Here is a 20,450-nt window from a genome sequence, read left to right as displayed (position 1 = left end):
AGCTGTCCTGAAGCTGATTTAGAAAAGAGGTAGCTAATGTCTAGGATTATGTGGTCAGAATTGTGCATAACATTTGAAAGCAGGAAAAGGTTTCAGAAAAAAATCTTCAGATTATGTATTGATAAAGGCAAAGTGTTTTATAAAAGAAAGATAACTTAGGTGTTCTATGGAAATGTCAGAAAACGAATTAAAAAAAATATTTGGTATTCAGTGCTATAATACTGTCAGTTCATCAATGAACATAACAAACACTCAGACACATAAACCAGCACATGTTATAAAACAGTGGTTTCTGATCCCTGGGGGCCCCTATGAGTGACACCAGCAGCTTCTGCAGACCCCGGAGGAAGTAGTCCAGTGGTTGGGGCTCTAACTTTCTCCCTAATTGGAGCAGCTCCTTTTATCTGGAGATTATATAATTAGAAGAAATGGTTCCTCTACTTTGTAAGAAAAACAAACAAAAGGAGTTTGCAAACTATTAGCATAGAGGGGTCATCATGTATGTACCTTTCTTAAAACTTTAAGTTTAGCCTTTATTAAACTGTTGGACCGTCTTGTGGATTTTCTTTTTTTCCAAAGAAGACTGTAGACTATGGAGAAGTGCACACACACACGCACAAAATTAAAAAAAAAAAAGCCATGGAGAGAAGTAAAGGTTTGAAAATTAAACAAGAAAGGACCCAAGTATAAGACTGTCTTCGCCATGTAGAGGATGGCAGATTGAAGTTCTCGATCTTTAAAAAACAAAGCAGGAGGAAATGATTTGAACTATAGACCTAAATTAGAAATGTGAACCTCCTGCAAGTAAAGATTAGGAAATCCTCTGTCTCTCCTGAATTCTTTATTCTGACCTACTGCTTTTTCAAGTCCCCTCTATCAAATGTCCCGTGACACTTTCCAAACCACTAGCCTCTCTCCTTTCCTCCCATTAAGTTTCTTCAAAGTTCCAAAGTGTAACCTGCTTTCACAATCCACTAATCATAAAATCCTGTCATTTGTCTTCTGCTCTGTTCTCTCCTGAAGCTCCCTTTTTGAAGGGCACCATCAGAATTTGTGACCAGAAGCCTTTCTTCCTGTCATTCCGCTTTCCCCAGTGCCCAAGGCTGTCTTCCTTCTGTTCTTGTGATGTGCCTTCATTCCAGGTTCACTCTCTCTCTCTCTCCCTGATCTGCTCCCTGTCTACCTCTTAAACGTTTTCCCACTGCTAGATTTTCTGCTGCATCTGCCTTTCCTTCGCAGATCCCAGTTTTGGTCCATCTATTCTAAAATATGAGGTGCCTAACATTTTCTTTATTCCCTAAATGTCTGGTTTGCTCAATTAAATGAATTCTGTCCCCATGATATTCCCACTTGAACTGGGCCAGTTTGGGTCCTGCTACCATTTTTCTAGATTCTGGAGGAAAGCATTTTGTAGTTACTTCCTCTTTGTCTTTTCTGTTCCCAACTACTTTTCTACATGGCTCTGCCACGTCAGTTTTCTTGAAGCATAACTTTGGACATCATAATAATTTCATATAGTTTCCTATGGCTTTGGGTTAAAATGTAGTTTGTATTCTAAACACTTTATACTTTCACAAAACTTAAAGTGCTTTTAACCTGCTTATATATTTACCTGAATACCCAGAATTCCCTCCTCTATTGAGATAACTACTACTTATCTTTACAGTTTCTTCTTTCAGGAAGCCTACTATTGGTCCCTTATGAGGCTGACTTTTAGTCAGTTTTCTTAGCTTTCCATGTGACCACTATGCATACTCTTGTGACATTCTCACACTATTGTGCAGTAATCCCTGGGCACTTATCTGTTATTCCCGATGAAGACTAAGCTCCATGAAGATGGATGCCATGTTTTTCTCAAGTTTACATCCCTAGTGCCTTTCCTTGGTGCCCATTACTTATGTGTTGCTTCAAAATTTTGTATTTTGGATAAATGAGTGATTCCATGTGGACTACAGAATGGAAAAAAAGAAAAAAATAACTTTTCTTAGATCCAGAGATCCTACACAGTCTGGATTAAATACACCTTTCTAGTTTTATATCCCCAAAATTCTCCAATTTGTGTGCTTGCCTTTGCAAAATGGACTTGACTGCCTGATATCCTAATTAGTAGGCAAGATCAGGCATATACTAAAATAGTCACTGGGCATATGGAGAGCAGGATACATGCCAGATTAATTAGTGTAGTTCCCACTTGACATGACATAGTGAGTTACCCATTATACATAATCCAACATTGTCCTGAATCAATAAATGCAATCACAGAGTAATTGAGAACTCATTTTCTTTATAGACCTTAAAGCACAAAGAAAATCAGTATAATATTTCTGAAACTTAGTTCTGTTTAATGTAAGGGAAATGGCCTAAATGACCTCTCAAATTTCATGCAAACCCTGACCCTAGGAAGCAGAAGGGACTCTTTAAAGGTTATTTCAGAGACTTATTTGGTATATATTGACTAGTTCATCAAGAGAAAAACTATGGGGATACTGGCTCAGATGTGCAGCTATGATGGCTGTCGGATGCACAAAATTTGTATATCTGAAGAGTAGTGCTGGGACCATTTGCCGTTCTGGGCCTCAGTTTGATCTTCCATTAAGCGGAGGTTGGGTTTGATAGTTCCAGAGGTCCTTTTCAGTTTTATTTTCCATGTTCAAAGGAACTTTGCTCTTCTGCACTCTAAATATTGCTTATACGCTGCTTCGGTTTCTGCTCTTTTCTTGACTTTACTTTTTGGGGTGTGTGTGTGTGTTCATGTGTGCACACTCACATGTTCAGAGCATTATGTTACAAGTAGGGTCAAAGATAACCCAGTGTTGAGTTCTCAGACTTCCTATGTGAACTTCCTGTGAGAACTTAATCTTGACCCTGGTCTTTATGTGGTAAGTGTTCTCCCAGGCTTTGACGTTATCTCTGGGAGATTCCCAGGGAAGCGGAGAGCCACAGAGAGCGTACTATACTGTAGAGATTTCCTGCTCATGTAATGTTTTTAGTCTGTCTTGGTTCCCTCACACTCCCTTGTAAATGATGTAGATGCAGATGCATTTCCTACCCAACAAAGATTTAGTGCAGGTGATGTTGTGGCAGACCTGACCACCACCCCACATCTGTCTGGGGAGGAGAAAACAATGGTGCATGAAATCCCTTGAAGGAACTTACAAAGCTTTCCACTTTTCACCCTGGAGGATCAAGCTACCCCTCTGGTTCAGTGTCAGAATAATATATTTTTCTTAGGGGAAAAAAATCCTGGCTTAGAGCCTCTCAAGTATTAAATTTTAAATAGAAGTCCTGCAATGAAGCCTGGACATAGGCTTCCCTATGTCCCATAGACCCTATAACATAGACCTCCCAATCGATGATTGTCAAATTGTTCAAGCGCAAAGGAGACAGAGTGGCCCAGCCCAGAGAGAGGGTACTAAGTCTCCTCAGGGTCTTTCCAATGTTGTTATTCTTAGCACTGCTTGTGGTTTGTGTACTTAGTGGGGTTTTTTGTTTGCTTGTTTTAATGTCATGGCTGAATGACTCACCAGAGTCACAGAACTCAGTTAGTTAGTGGCAAAGTCAGCATTCCAGCCAAGGTTTCTGCGGCCCTGTCCACCTTCTCTTAAATTTTTAGTTCTAAAGTTCTGTTTTTCAGAAATCCTGAGATTTCTTAGGGTTTCATCACAGAAGCACTTAATCCTGCAGAAAAGTCTCCTCGTTGGTTAACATCTGACTGGGCGGGATGCAGGGTGGCTAATCAGGTCCCAGCTGTTCTCTCGGTGCTGCAGGAGACACCAGGGTGTGTGCGCCACCCTTTCTTCTCAAGGCTCAGGAGAATCTCACATGCTTTGGGAGGTCATTTTAGTCTTTCTAAGAGGTGAGTCAATATTCCCCAATGTTTCATGTGTAGTTAAATTCAAACATCAATTGTGAGCCACAAGGAAACCAATGGCCTCCGACACATGGCTTCTGCCCCCTCCCCTTCTTCCATTGTTCTTTGAAGTTCAGCTCCTGTTTTGACAAAAGCATTTTGGATCATCAGAAGTGTACAGGTTTACTCCCTCTGCTCTATTACTATTTTATTCCCTTCTCCCTCTCTCCCCCTTTCCTCTCTCTGTTTTAGGCATCACTAGTGTCCAGCAGAAGACTACCCGAATTGTGCCCAAAAGCTCAGTGAGGCAGGGCCAGTTTGTTGGAGCTAGCAGCTCACTTCTCAGCTGGCTTCTTATGGGCACAGTGGGCCCTGACCAGGACCCTCATGACACCCTCCCTCCAGTCAATGGTACCGCAAGAATGTGCTGAACCAAGCAGTGGCTTTTTCCTTTACATAACCCCTTTTGTAAGACTTCCTGCTGTGGATTTATGAATTAATTAGGAAGCTTAATTAACACAAAAAATATTTAATAGAAAATAATGTTAAGATAGATACTATATTTTTAAAAATCCCCTTAATTCTCTGCCACCAAAATAAAAATCTTTTGCCTGCCATTCTTCTACCACAAGACGGCTGAGTACAAGGTGTGCCCTGCTCCACTTAGTCCTGTGGGATGCTCAGCTCAGCTTCATTCTCCAGCCCACCAAGGATCCTAGCAGGTGGCCCCACTTTTAGTCTTTCTGCATCAGCAGGAGCTCTCTGCTCCCCTCCTCAGCTACTCTGAACCGGCAGCACACTCACGTTCTCTAGGTGGTGGACCAAGGGGGCAAGGGACAGGCAGGAAGTGGTGCGCTGTCTGTAGACAATAAAACCGATTAAAATTACCACCATGTGCCAAAGTTCTAAACGAAGTCAGTGATAAAATACGTCCCCCAGCAGAGCACACTGCTTGTACCACCCCCTATTCAGTAAGTCCTCCCCGGCACCTTCAGAAGAAGACAAAATCTTAGTTTTGTGTCTTTTCATTTCCTGCTTTGCTCTGTTTTATCTTTCCTCGTCTCTTCTTGTGTCTCGTTGTCTCACAGTATCTAAGTCTTCTATGTCCCCTCCCCTGCTTGAAGCTGTTGCCTTGACAATTGTCGCTTACCTCGTGCCCCCCTTAGATGACCAAGAAGAGCCACTCAAAGGGCATGTGCGCCAGGGGGCCCCTCGCTCCTCAGTGTGGACCTCTTACTCTGCCGTGCTGGCATTTTCTTCATCTTGCCACTGTCATCCAGGTGACTTTGGTCAGAAACATGAACTTTGTTTTCATGCCTCTTTAATCCTAGCTGAGGGTACCCTGCATGGTGAGATTCAGATAAGATTACACTTTAACATCCCTAGTCCTTCCCAATGCGGTAGGGACTCAATCATTCACAATGTATCTGGGGATCCCTAGGACATGGTTTTCCCCTTTGCTGTATCAGCCGTACCCCTCCCATATATGTTGTACCTTTTCCACAAGATGTAGTTGTTGATTCTTCTCTTCCCAAAATAGTGTGAAGGTTGAAGAGATCTTTACTGAGATATTTGGTAGGGTACTGCATAAAATTTAGCCACAAAATTCATGCTACCAAAACATTTTTCCTGATTTTTTTTTTCTCCAGGATAAAGACCTTCTTGTCATCACCTAGGCCAAAAGGGAGAGCCCCTCTTCTCCCTAGCTGACTTGGCCCTTTTCCCCTAACCTCCCAAGTTACTATTCATTTTTCACTCAGAAAATTTTAGGTATTTTTATTCTATTCTGTCCCAGCCCTCTGTCCTTAAAGTTCATAAACAAAAATACCTATTAAAGCATGATTCTAAAACAAAGCAAGCATTTTCCTGGAGAGGAATTCACCCGGAGAGGAATCCCTTAATTTAGATTGCCCAAATTATATTTTTTCCAATTCTACTTAAGTCTGTATCACACTTTTACTCACATTAACAAGGACAGAAGCCACCCTAGATCTGGAATAAGTATTAATTATATAAGTATAAATTGGTAAAAATACCTCTGTACTTCTCTAAACCCACTTCTTCAATCATGATACCTTTGTGAAAATATTTCCAACCATTCTCCATGGGAAGTGAAAAGAAAGATCATGTTTCTTCTACAGTAAATATAATACCCGTGTATTTGATAGAATATTGATAGACTATTTACCAGCTTTCCTTGGTAGAAACTCATCTCTATAATTTTGTCCACTTTATTTAGATGACTTTTGATTTTCAGAGCCTTATGCCTCTAACCTATCTCTTAATCCTTGAAATGTACATTTGTCTATTTCCTGATGCTGCTCAGTTCTTTTTATTTATAACATATTGAATTATAATATGCTTTAAACATACAGAAAAGTATAACAAATAATGAGGCACTTATGTAACAACATCCCGTGAACAGGTGTTACCCATTCACTATTTTTGTCTGACCTTCTTGAAGAACTGCAGTGTCGGAGGTAAGCTTGTTGCATTCGCCTCCCTATTTTATTCCCTTTTGTGCCTCCCACAGGGAACCAGTATCCTGGCAGTGGTACTTGTCTCCCTGTGTGTGGTTATACTTGGACCATGTATGTGTGGGGCCAGCACAGCACAGAGGGTTATTTGTGGATTGGGAGTTCTCTTCCCCAGCTCTGCCCTCTTTGCGCAGTGTCCATAGACTCTTGCCAACCTTGTTTCTCATGCCTCCTGCCCCTTCTTGGAAGGGAAACCTGGGAAGGCTCACAGCACCCTCACCTTGCTTCCTTCTCTCTCCTTGGCCCTTTCCTCTGGTTATTTCAGACCCTGCGTCATCTGCCTCTACTTCCCATCTCTTTTCTTCCTTTATTCTTGGTGCCCCAGTGTTCAATTATGCCTTGAAGGATATGGTCATTTATATCTGATCACAAACGAATTATCTTTAATGAGCATGTTTGTTGTTTAAATGTAGTGCTAAGGGTATTTGCCATTAGGTTAGTAATAATCTTTTTCAAAATCAATTTGCTTAACAAAATTATATTCCTAGATATCCTCATCTTATGGTCGATTTATCTATCTATATATAACATATATTTTTACATTTCTGTTTATTTTTTAATTGACATTAGTTGACATACAGTATTTCAAGTATACAACATAGTGATTCAACAGTTATCTACATTATTAAATGCTCACTCCAACTAGTGTAGTTTCTGTCAACCTAGAAAGATATTACAGAACTATTGACTGTGTCCTCTATGCTGTACTTTCACTATTGTGACTAATTTATGTTATGATTGAGATTTTGGGCCTCATTATCCCCTTTACCTATTTCACCTGCCCCCTTTCCCTGTGGTAACCACTAGTCACTTCAGTGTCTATGAGCCTATTGCTGTTTTTATCATTTTGTTTTTTTTTTAGAGTCCACATACAACTAAAATTATATTGTATCTGTCTTTTTATGCCTGGCTTATTTCACTTAGCATAATATTGTCTAGGTCCATCCATGTGTGGCAAATGGCAGAATTTCATTTTTTATGGCTAAATAATATTTCTTTGTGTATATGTACCACTTTTTTATCCATTCATCTGTTGATGGACACTTTGGTTGCTTCCATACCTTGGCAATTGTAAATAATGTGGCAGTAAACTCAGGGGTACATCTATCTGAATCAGAGATTTTGTTTTCTTGTCTTTTGGATAATGGCCATCTGACTGGAGTGTGGGGATTCCTCATTGTGGTTTTGATTTGCATTTCCCTAATGATTAGTGATGTGGAGCATCATTTCATGTATCTGTTGGCCATCTGTATGTCTTATTTGTAAATATATCTGTTCAGGTCCTCTGCCCATTTTTGAATTGTGTTACTTGGTTTTTGGTTTTTTTCTGATGTTGAGTAGTATGAGTTCTTTATCTATTTTGGATATTAGCCCTTTATTGGGTATGCCATTTTCAAATATATTCTCCTTTGTCATAGGTTGCCTTTTGGTTTGTTGATGGTTTCCTTTACTATACAGAAGCCTTTTAGTTTAATGTAATCCCACTTATTTTTGTTTATCTTGCCATACATACATCCAGAAAAAAATTACTCATGCTTATGTTCTAGGGATTTTTGCCTATGTTTTCTTCTAAGAGTTTTATGGTTTCATGTCTTATATTTAGGTCTTTAATACATTCTGAGTTTACTTTTGTGTGTGGAGTTAGACAGTAATGCAGCATCATTCTCTTGCATGTGGCTGTCCAGTTTTCCCAACATCATTTACTGAAGAGACTATCTTTTCCCCATTGTATATTCTTGCCTACTTTGTAATGTATTAATTGACCTATATATGTGTGTGTTTATTTCTGTTTCATTGAACTATGAGTCTGTTTTTGTGACAGTACCATATTGTTTTGATTACTGTAGCTTTGTAATATAGCTTGAAATCAGAGAATATAATACCCCCAGCTTTGTTGTTCTTCCTCAAGATTGCTTTGGCTACTTGGAGTCTTTTTGTGGTTCCATATAAATTTCAGGAATATTTGCCCTAGTTCATTGAAAAAATGTCATTGGTGTTTTTAATAGGGATTGCATTGAATCTATAAATTGCTTTGGGCAGGGTAGCTGTTTTGACAATATTAATTCTTGCTACCCATGAGCATGGGATAGATTTCCATTTATTTGTGTCTTCTTAAATTTCTCTTATGAATGTCTTATAGTTTTCAGAGTAAGGTCTTTCACCTTCTTGGTTAAGTTTATCTCTAGGCATTTTATTATTTTTGGTGCAATTGTAAGCGGAATTTTTTTTATTTCTCTTTCTACTAGTTCATTGTTAGTATATAGGAATGTGACAAATTTCTGTATATTGGTTTTATATCCTACAACTTTCTGAATCTGTTTATTCTAATAATTTTTTTGGTGGAGTCTTTATGGTTTTCTATATATAGTATTATGTCCTCTGCATATAGTGACAGTTTTACTACTTCCTTACCAATTTGGATGCCTTTTATTTCCTTTTCTTTCTTGATTACTGTGGCCAGGACTTCCAGTACTATGTTGAATAAAAATGGTGAATATCCGTGGTATTCCTGTGTCCTGTTCCTGATCTTAGAGGAAAAGCTTTCAGCATTTTGCCACTGAGTATGATTTACATTTCTCTTTAAAGTATCCATAGCAAAGTTTACTGCTAAAAGGCCTTTTCCCTCTTTCATTTAAAGTATATTGTTTACCTACCATGTGTAAGACATGTTATACATGCATTCAAATAGGGTTTGCACTGTTTAATGATATAGCAAATGACTGTGACAGATATTCAGAGCTTGGGGGATTTACAATTTTTGGTTGGAAGACAGATATTTATTCAAATACTCCAAGGGAAAGATATCTATTCAAATACTATAGGGGAACACCTGGGGTGGGAAGAGGATAGGCGAGGAAGAATGGTGGTGCCTGGCCTGTATAAGGAATTGGGTTTTTGGGACTTGATGGACCAGCAAAATCTTTGATTATGAGTTTTTCAGTGTTTGAAGGAATGAGAACTAGGGATGAACTATAGGTAGTCTAGTCATCACAATTCTTAATTCTGTCATCAGGTAACAATTACCTTTCAGTTTCCCTATACATGTCTCTATGTCACATATTCCATTAGTCCTTCCTGATGTCCCAAATCCAAATAAAACATTAAGGATCTAAGAGTAATAAAAGAAAGGAATTGTTTAAAATCTTTATCAGCCGTGGTTACAGTCTATCTCTGGCCTAAATGCACTCCTGCAGACCCATGTTAAGACTGTTTTTGGTTTCCTTTCCCAGAACATGTTCTGGAATATAATTTAGGCCCTTTACCAGCTTCTGGGAACCCCCAAGTTTATTTCTCTGCAGAGACTCTGGAAGTCTCTACACCAGACCCATCACTGTCTTCCTCTAATGATTCAAGCTTATGAATTATAACACATGCATGAAACACACTAATGAAATACCTATAGTTGCTCACATGAGAGATCTCAGAGGGTAGAAGGGGAGGTGGGAAATGGCTTTAATAAGTGAGGGTGGAGCTTTCGTGACATCTTTATAATCTGATATTTTCCAGTTTATTATTAAGCCTTTTCTTGGCTCACTTTCCTTCCTTTTCATTTATAATTTAGGCACATAAATGACATTTGTCTGTTATGTCATATTGTTAAATACTAAGAGTTCACGTTTTTTTAGAAAGTGAGCCTCTTAGAAAAGAGCCCAGAACACTAGGGCTTCATTGACAGATCAGGGAATACCTGCTGTATGTTTTTTCTCATTTTTAAAAATTTGCACTTTAACTCTTATTTTAGGAAAATAATCTCCTCCAGAGTTGTTGCTCCTAGAAAATCATGAGAGGCAGGATGAATATACTGGTGACAAGTCTGTTGCAATAGTTAGATAAGGATTTATCTAGAAGTGAATTTTGAAAGGTTCTAAGAATGAAGCTCTATAAGCTTTAGTAAATGTAAATAGCTTTGAGATGTACAGAGGGAAATCTCTCACCCTCTAAATTTTCCCAGGTGATATATCACATTTTATGTTTTAGAAGTTATTGAGTCAATAAGGTCAAACCTATAGGGTTTTTTTTTTTCCCAAAAGCTCCTAGTGTTTTGGTAAGTTTGGTATTTCTGTGACACAGCATGATAAAAGTGATATCTGATATTATGTAGCTGTCTTCCATGTCGAGGAGAAATAACACGTGCTTGGGAGTCAATGGAATGTGCTGAAAAGAAAAAAAACTTTCTTGGGAATCAGGTTTTGGAACGTTTATCTAAGGGAGTCCACAAACCTCAGCTTAATGAGTTTTTGTACCTTTTCTGTTTTACACTTTCTTCATCCATCAAAACTGGGGTTTATTGCTCTTCTCAGTTCCTTTGGTTTCTGTTGAGGTGGTACTTGTTAAACCACTATGATAGGCTTAATACTGTGCTGGTGATGATTTTCCACACCTCATCTCATTTAACCATTGACCTAAACAACAGTAGCTTACCTGCTTTAAAACACGGGTACGGCGCTCTGGCTCCAGTCACCGCCCTGAGGCAGTGGCGCTCAAGTACCAGGCTGCAGGTCGGTGTCCGTCCATCGTGAATCTTCTCCCAGTCTATGGGAGATATTAATAAATGGATCATGTTGTGAAATTTTTATGAAGCTAAAGATATTATTCAGTTATTTCTTTCCTCCCTCCCTCCCTCCCTTTCTCCCTTCCTTTCTTCCTTACCTATTTTTTTTCTCTTTTTCTCTTTCTTTCTGATTCTGAAGTACAGCTGAAATAATATATTAGTTTCAGGTATACAATGTAGTGAGTCAACAATTATATACATTATGAAATATTCACCACAATAACCATAGTTACCATCTGTCATCATATGAAGTTATTACAGTATTAGACTATATTCCCTATGCTGTACCTTTCATCTCTGTGACTTATTTATTTTATAAATGGAGGTTTTACTTCTTTGTCTCCTTTACCTACTTCACCCATCCTCCCATGCCCTTCGGCTCTGCAGCCGCCTGTTCTCTGTGTTTGTGAGTCTGTTTCTGGGTGTGTGTGTGTTTGTAAATTCCACACATAAGTGAAATTATATGGTATTTGTCTTTCTTTTATTTCACTTTGCATAATACTCTCTAGGTCCACCTGTATTGTCACAAATGGCAGCATTTCATTATTTTATATGGCTGAGTAATACTCTACAGTTTCTAGCACACCTTTATCAGTTCATCTATCGATGGGCACTTATGCTTCAATATCTTGAATTCCTTTCCTCCTTTTATTAAAAATACATTTTATTTGGTTTATGAGTAATCAACGATCACAGGGAGATTTTTTATAGGTCCCTGCTAATCAAAGTCAAGCATTTGCCATTCTTTGTTGATCCTTATCTTCCCTTCATATTTTACTTGTAGATCTAAAATCCTCACAGCAATTGGCAAAAAAAGTACTATCACAAACCAAATTGGCATGTCAATTTTAAGAACAAAGCTATTAAAACCTGAAGGGAAGGAAGGTATTTTTTTAGACAGCTAATAGATAATTGAGCAATTATTTAGAGCTTATAGTTGGTCTAGTGGTAATACAATCTTGTATGTTACAGTTTCATTCTGATTAGTGTCATCTTTGTGGGTTTTTATCCTGAGAATATTTAGTATAACTTTTGGCAGGAGATATTTTTCAAGAAAATATTATTCCTGAAAGGATATGCTCCCCTGCCTCTCCCTGAAGCCCTGGCCCAGGAGCACCTCCACTGCCCTTTGTTGGGCCCCTTCAATGCTGACAGTGCTCTGCTTTAATTTTCCTCAGTGATACAAATGAAGTTGACATACCACCCAACACCCGAGTCGGCACCAAGCGGTACATGCCTCCGGAAGTGCTGGATGAGAGCTTGAATAGAAATCACTTCCAGTCGTACATCATGGCCGACATGTACAGTTTTGGACTCATCCTTTGGGAGGTTGCCAGGAGATGTGTATCAGGAGGTGAGCGACGGCGATGCTACCGGCATACTACAAATCCTTTCTTTCCCATCAGAAATCAGAGTTATCTTTCAATGATTATAAAGAGAATTGAAGCTGCCTGGCACATAAATAGCACTCAATGTATACTAGCTATTATTTAAAATTTTCATTTTGGCTGGTGAACTTTAACTTGTTTTTAGAATCAGATCTAAATATAAAGGAAGAGCAGTTTACAGGCATTTAGACTTTTAGAGAAAGATCATAATGTAATGATGCAAAGTCTTCAAATCACTCTGGGAATTCTGAGCCCATTATAAGCTTAATTTAAAATAGGACATACTCCCTCTTAAGTGGGAGAACTCTTTAGTCCAGAAGGAAGTTAATATGGGACATTTCTCCTAACCAGATATTGAATAAATCTTCCATCATAATTATGAAAAAGAAAAGAAGTAACCAAAATATAAATTAACTAATTCCCCATGCCTTGGTTTCTTGTTTTATAAAGAATAGATGAAGCTGTTTTTGAATAATATGCTTCTACTTATCTAAGATAGGTTTATGGAAGTTGAAGGAGTACTGTAGTACAAGATTAGGACAGCTGTTTAGTAGAAGATTACTACAAGATGTTTTATTGAACATCTAAAGCAAATAGGGCCATGAGAAACCTCTGAAAACCTGTGGGCCAGAATACAGGAGAAATGGTTCTCAGCTTGGAAACAAGCTGGCAGTTTGTAAATGGCAGGGTATCAGTTGCTTTGCCGGGGCTGTCTTTGCCCAGGGAGATTTGAGATGAACTGAAATGTTGCCTTATCTCTGTATAAGGTTGACATGTATTTGTCAGAGATCCTAGAGTCCCAGCTCTACCCCACACTGAATGGTATGACCTCGGGCAAGTTCCTTAATCCCTCAAAACCAGTTTCCCCATCTGTATAGTGTGGATAATAATGCTACCTCTTAAATGTGTTTGTAAGAATTTAATAAGATAAATTATATAGCATATTTATCTCCATGCCTGGTATATAGATGGCGCTCAACAAATGAGTTTCTCTTCTCTTCCCAGAAGGGCAAAAAACACAAAGTTCTATTCTGCAACACTTTCCTTTCTGGAGATGTTGCAAGTTGGGGCTTGTCTTTCTAGTCCAGGTACTCTCGGATGAAGCAGACACATCTGATGTAGGCCTTTCAAATGTTGGAAGGAAAAGAAAGAATGTTTTGAGGTTTCACATACTGTTAAGTGGTAGTTAACATGGAAATTCTGATAATTACATGACAAGAAGAAAGGAGTGAGGCCTATTGTTCAAGAATAGACTTTGATTTTCATAATTTTATGGTTGGCCCTGTGTTTGTTATAGTATCTACATCTCCCTCCGCTTCCACGCATCAATCCAGCCAGGTAATGACACCAACATTAGGCACCAAGGATGATACAAGGTGAATAAGATAGACAAGGTCCTTGTCCTCAAGATTTTGGTTTCCAGAGCCATTGTCTCAAGACCTAGAAAGGACAACCTGAAATGAAGTGAGCATCTCCTGTGTATTACAGCCTGTGCTTTTCTTGTCACATATGAAAGGAAACACAATGGATGGAAAATTAACAGAGATGATGAATATACTTAGGCTCTGAGGTCTCAGAAGGGGCTGGAATACATGGCAAGTTGGAATGGTCTGAGAAAACTTTTGAACTTTCTGGTTCTTTAAGATTATATATGGGTTCAAGTTTGCAATAAAGGGCATGATGCAGACACCAGATTTTGTGAGAGGAAATCCCCAGGAAATAAAATGTTGCAGTGGATAATCTGCCAGCTTGGTGGTATCCTGTTTAGGTAAAAAGTAATGACATTTCTATAAAAGATGATTTAGGATAGGGAGTAAAGTTCCTCTGGAAAGATTGTTCACAGCAGCATCCTCTGAGGACAGAGGCTGCTTATAATTACTGGGAGGAGTTAATCAGATAGAGTGTAAAAGACGCAAGTAGCCTGCTGTTTTAAAGGATGAGGAAGAAGGCAGCAATTAGAAACTAGGAAAAAATTAGATACAATTTAGCATCATAGGTGCCATTTCCCTGAAGACAACCCAGATTTGTATTTTTTAACCCTTCTTTCAACACTACATGTTTTTTTTTCTAATAGCAATGTATTCCTTGTAGAAAGTTTGGATAAATACAGAAAATCTAAAGCAGAAAACAAAAATTAGAACTTGTATCAAAAAAATCATGGTTAATATTTTTAGATGTGTATAGTTCTCCAAATTTTATATGTGCATAAATGTATTCTTATGATTAAGCAGAAAAAAATGTAAATCTGACATTTTGTTCAAGTAAGATACACTGCCAAATTTATTTTGAGATTCATAATCTCATACTGCAGGAATATGAACAGTCACATATTATGCAGTATGAGCTAGGGATATGTCTGCCAAGCCTGTGTTGAGATTTAATAAAGATTTTTAAAAAACATGGCATAAAAGAGCCCTCATAAAATTGGAAATAAATTTGAGATGTGTGTTTTACTTAGCTTTTGGAAATCAGAAAAAAGATCAGAGACTTATAATGATGTGTTTTAGGCTTTCTATTCATTAAAAAAATTAGATTAAGTGTTATTTGAGCACATTTTTTCAAGATTTATTTTGCTATTTTTTGGCCCAAGTTTATCTTTAGTATTGATAGAGCTTTTCTTTGTGAACAGTTTGTATGTTAGACTTTCATTTCCACTTCACAGAAAGTAATAATAACAAAAGCATATTTTCAGGTATAGTGGAAGAATACCAGCTTCCCTATCATGATCTAGTGCCCAGTGACCCCTCCTATGAGGACATGAGAGAGATTGTGTGCATCAAGAAGCTGCGGCCCTCATTCCCCAATCGGTGGAGCAGCGATGAGGTAAGGCCAGAGGTAACCATGTGGCTGTATCCAACTTGTCAATAGACTTTCCTCTTCTTTTGAAATTTCAAGTCTGCGTTGTTTTTTTCGAAATTCCAAGTCTCCTTCCTTATTCCAGTGGTGCTGGTGATGGTGCCTGGCTGCAATAATTTATACAGAGCTGCGTGTCTCATGTTAAATTATCTGTTCCTTTTTTTCCAATTTGATTTTGTCACTTTGCAAAATATATTGAGGGGGTAAACATTAAGCCTTCATCACAGATAACATCATTTCATTTATTCGTGATGTTCTGACATGCGCATAAAGGCTATTATTTCTCTCTCAGTATGTTTTCAAAGCTTCATAGGTGTCCTCTGTGACAAACCCACATACAACATTCTCTCACTGTAAAGAGAGAATAGCTAGGCACTTGAGAATCCAGTTCTCAATACACAGAAGTGTTGATACAAGCTGTCATGGTTTAGATGCCTGAATGGGCTGTGGATCTCTGTTAGTAAGGATGATGACTAGATGCCATTCGAACACATCCACATTCAGCGATGCTCTAAGAATATGGCTGTGAAACGTAAACAGACCTGAGGGACCTGTGCAAGAGGAGGAAGTACATCAGGTGGGCCTCGCCTTTCCTGACCCATTCTTGCTGCCCAGCGTCTCTGAGCTGGGACTCACTCCCCCACGTCCTGGCATGCCCTGGCAGGCTGGGACATTCAGAGATGAGTTTGAAACATCCCCAGAAAAGGAAAAGAACTATCAAACAGTTATCAAAACCAATGAAATCAAATGGACAGAGCACTGTTTATAAAAACCTCCTTTGGTTCATTGGTTTTGTGTCCAGTTCTGAAAGGCTAAATGATGCATATGCTTTCCAATGCACTATGCCAAAAGCTTTCTGAGAAGCTGTAGTTATGTGGTTTTGAAGGTGGTTATGGGTACTAGTATTACTCAAAGTCCCATCACAGAGGATTTCTAATGAAGTGAAATTGTGCTTTTCAACAGGAAGACCAGTAATTGATGTGCCGCAGGATAACACAGGAGAAAGTTTTAGCAAGACTGTGCACAGGTCATTAATCTTGCTAAATGGTAGATTGTGATGCTATTATTGTAGCAGACAGCTGTGATTTATAAATAACCAGGTTTGTTTGAATAGTATGGAGTTAGATAAAAGATTTAAGCTTATGAAGTGTTATAAACAATCCAGGAGTGTGAAGTGGAATATAGACTCCCTGTGTATTTTTGTTTTTGTTTAATGCTGACTTCAAAGACACTCCCCCACAATCAGCAAAACCCCCTGCTTGTCCCTGTCACAAGGAAGACATGGAAATATATTTTAGTCACTAATGTGCATGAAAAAATTTTTTTTGAAATTTTTTTCTACATGGTTTTAAAGTATCTCTTAAAAATATATTCAAACTTCAGAAAACCCAAACTAGAAGCCAAATATCATGTGCCAGCCTTGCAGATAATGCATTTCTCTACTGTTACTCCAATTTTCCTATTCCCTTCCCACAGTGCCTAAGGCAGATGGGGAAGCTCATGACAGAATGCTGGGCTCACAATCCTGCGTCGAGACTGACAGCCCTGCGTGTTAAGAAAACACTTGCCAAAATGTCAGAGTCCCAGGACATTAAACTCTGATGTGAGGGGGGAAACACCATCTCTGGAGAAAGCCAGTAGATACTCTTGTTTGTGAGCAGAGCAAAAGATGTTCCAGAAGCATCCACAGTACAAGCCTTGAACATTGTCCTGCTTCCTGGTGGGTTCCGCCTTTCCTCTCAGGGAGCAGCCTGGACGAAGGCAAAAGTTCCCAGAACGACAGATTCATCGTGTCTGTTCGTGAGAGAGACAAACCACGTGCGTGACTTGTTCAAGATACGATGCATGTTGCTTTCTAAGAAAGCCCTGTATTTGGGGATTGCCTTTTTTTTCTTCAAAAAATGTTTTAATTTTGCCAAAATTAAACAAGCAATGTAGGTGTCTTAAGGTTTATACTATGACAGTTTAAATAATAACAGAATTTCTTCCCAGAAATTCTGCTGGAAGGTAAATTAAAATATGTCTGTGTTTTTCCATTGGTAAAATTTTGTTGCACTCTACAAACCAAAAGACAGTCTGTGATGTGGGAGAGCACAGAATGGGACTCATCTTAAAGCCCCCTGCTGCCTCAGACCACTTTTGGCAGCCCGGCATTCGGGGTTGCCACAGCAATGTGAATGCACCTGGGTACAAATACCACCTGTCTGGGCCCACGTTTTGGGAATCCTGCAGGTGACCTTCTGCAGCTTCAGACGATATGGAACAAATGAAGGTTTTATGTGACTTTCCTCGAAGTACGTGTTGTCGCTCTTTTTCAGAACCACTTTGTATTTCTGATTCTGTTAGGCATTTCTTTCATGGTAAAACCCCTTTCTTTTCTTTAACGCAAACAAAGCTTTTTTTGAATGTGTAGAGAATTGACCCATGCGTGCTTTTGATCTCTCAAATGAAAGGATCAGTGTTGAATAAAATTGTCATCAGCTGTGTTGAAGGCAAGGCACTTTAAAATTGAGACAATTCGCTCCTGTGCTGTAAGAAGAAAGTACCAATAGAAGAGGATGAGGGTGGGGGTGCAGAAGGCTCGTTTCTTATATGTGCAGAAGGGCCAGTCTCAGAAGCACAGGGAAAAAGTATGCATGCCTTGTTTTGTATAAAGATAGTTTCTTTTTGTTATGGTGTCTTTTGTGTCTGAGTTAAGAGAAGGAAAGGAAGCATATGACAAGTTAATTTAACTAAATTTTAATTTAAAAATATAATTGTAACCTCCAAATGGGATAGCAGAGGAGAACTAGTGGAAGCCACAAAATATGGCTGCTGTGATTTATTATCCTAGAACAGATATAGATCTACTGTGTACATCTTTAGTGATCATTTCACATCTTAGGAATGCTGACTCAATCTATTTTATTCTCATGATGTTCAATTCACTTTCTAATTTATTATTTTTCCTTCTTTGTGGCACTTCTGTGAAACATCTCTTCATATGCTCAAATCTGTGGGGTTTTAACTTTTGAGCAACACGAGTCAAATTATTGACAGGGCCAATATTCTTTAGCAGTCGGAACCTAAAGTTTAAAATTATATCTATCACTCTCAACTTAATTATTTTATAGTTCCTTACTGTGTTTTTCTTTTGCTTCGTAGGAATTCTGTAATGATCAGTAAAGAATGGGGAAGCACTTCCTCTTGGCCTTAAAAAAAAGATGTTCCTTCCAGAATACTCCAGGGGGCAGTGTTTTATAACACATTTTCAGCATTTGGTGATTGAAGAATGGAGGGTTTTTGACAACTTGACAGCTGCATGAAAAGAGAAAATATTTGCCTCACTTCTGAACTAGGCTTGCAGCTGGTGACTTGTTCATCCTGAAAACATCCTAGAGCAGAGGATGGCTGCTAGCTGCTCTTACAGTTTAGGAAAATCTTCAGGAGAAACAGTGTTCTAGATTCAACATTTACTTCCGGATGCTTCATAGCCACATTGGGTTTATAACAGAGAGACAAGGTTTCCTTAATCATTGAATATTAATACAATTTCTGTTTTTTCAAGCATTAGAAACAGTTGATTCCAAATATAACTGTAATCAGAATGCTGCTCTTAGTGATACTAAAATAACCTGAACAGCAGTGTAAAGGTTCCTTTCTCTTGTGTTGTTTTTGTATTAGCTTAGAAGGAATATGTGGCTAAAACTCAGTGTGATAAGCATCTGAGCCATGGGGAAAATCTTCAGTGCCTATTATCAGATCATCTACAAATAAGTAAACATTTATGCCAGTTGAGTGGGGGCATGTTTGTGTTTCTTGACTTTTCCCTAAATTTAAGCAAGGTTGGGCTTATCTCTTAGATAAAAATGTCTGTTCTTGATAAGTTTTTATACATGAGTAACTTGTAGGTAAGATTTGAAAGTGAACTAGATTTCCTGGGAGGTTTGGTTCCAATGATGAATGAGAGGAAATGAAAATAGTAACCAAATTTCTTCTATATTTTTAATTACTTTGGAAAAATCAATAGCTTACTTTCTAATCCTCAACCTGATTTACTTACTATGAACATTTAAAAGTTATTCCTGAGATACCTAAAAAGCCCCATTTAGTTACTATAGTCTTCCAAGGAGACTATTTATGAATAGATTTTTCTCTGTCTTACCCAAATCTACCTTACTTAGGGAATACTTAATTGTTTTTAGAAAGACTACTTACTCATTTTCAAATAATCATTTTTGATTTTTAAATTTCTAGTAGTTCAGAAGTGAATTTATTTTTTCTTTCAATAGAATAAGTGGTAACCTGGAAAATAATAATGTAGTTGCTTACTTTCAGGATTATTTCAAAGACTAAGGTTTTCTTCTAATTGCTTCCCCCCAAAAGGAATCCTAAAATATTAGTTTTTAGCTAATATAAGTTTTGTATGCTAAGATATTCAGGTTTATAGTTTATGTGTGTATATATTAAATAAATATATATGTATATATAAATATGTTCAGTCTGGAGTCTGACATGACTCCATTATGTGGATTAGTAAAATATTATGGATGATAAACTACTAAATGAAACATAATATTTATTTATGAAAGTGTGTAGATTGTTAAATCAGCAGCAGCCATGCCTGAACATGGTGTATGAGGAGACAGGCCTTGGACCTTCTGAAAGCACCCCTCAAATCACTAGCGCCCCCCCACTTTTTTTCTTAATTCTCAAAACATGAAGCTTCTTAGAAAACATGCTGATATTTTATTTACAGGGGATTCTTTGCCACATTTCAATTGCTGTGTAGTCAGGTGTAGCAAGTACAGAATACTGACCGAATTTCCCGTTCTGAGGGTCACGCATGTTTGTTAGAAGTTACTGTGGTTCGTGTTGTTGGCCTGTCCTGGTTCTTCTTTGTTTGTAGGTGGAAAGGCACTGAAAGAAGCACAATCTTTTAAACTTGAATAGTTTTATAGTGATATTTCCTTAAAAAGCTTGGTCACATAATGGAAATGAAAGAAGTGGCATCAGAAATGATTTGAGTTAGTGATTGTGATTCCTCTTGTAAAACTAAACGAGAAAACCAATGCCATAGTTTTTGAAGAAAAGATGGCAATATAAAAGGGGTTTTGTCTGTTTCAAAAGGAGACTCATTTGTGTTCTTTTGGTGAACCAGTGCCTTACTGAATTTGTATATACTGTAATTATTCAGGACTAGGGAACAGACAATTGTATTTGTTACAAATTGTATATGGCTTTGTTTTAACATTCCCCCAAATAAAATGGTTTCATTCTTCCTTGGA

The 20,450-nt window shown here is 38.1% G+C and overlaps 1 protein-coding gene across 13 annotated transcripts in view; it reads left to right on the top strand.

Moving 5' to 3' along the window:
• The window catches only part of BMPR1B (bone morphogenetic protein receptor type 1B), a 402,305-nt gene that overhangs the window by 368,852 nt on the left and 13,003 nt on the right, over positions 1–20,450 (top strand). For 10 of the 13 annotated variants that reach the window (XM_037020221.2, XM_037020220.2, XM_037020219.2 and 7 more), the window contains 3 exons: positions 12,118–12,293; positions 15,020–15,150; positions 16,660–20,444. In XM_037020221.2, coding sequence (XP_036876116.1) covers positions 12,118–12,293; positions 15,020–15,150; positions 16,660–16,785 — 433 coding nt within the window. In that variant the 3' untranslated portion in view covers positions 16,786–20,444. Of the gene's footprint in view, positions 1–12,117; positions 12,294–15,019; positions 15,151–16,659; positions 20,445–20,450 lie in introns of those variants that run through there. The other 3 variants (XR_005061803.2, XR_001853580.3, XR_012131647.1) reach the window with 3 other exon arrangements.

Source organism: Manis javanica, chromosome 5, assembly GCF_040802235.1.
Source record: "Manis javanica isolate MJ-LG chromosome 5, MJ_LKY, whole genome shotgun sequence".
NCBI classification, from domain to species: domain Eukaryota; kingdom Metazoa; phylum Chordata; class Mammalia; order Pholidota; family Manidae; genus Manis; species Manis javanica.
This window is presented reverse-complemented; position numbering and strand designations above follow the sequence as displayed.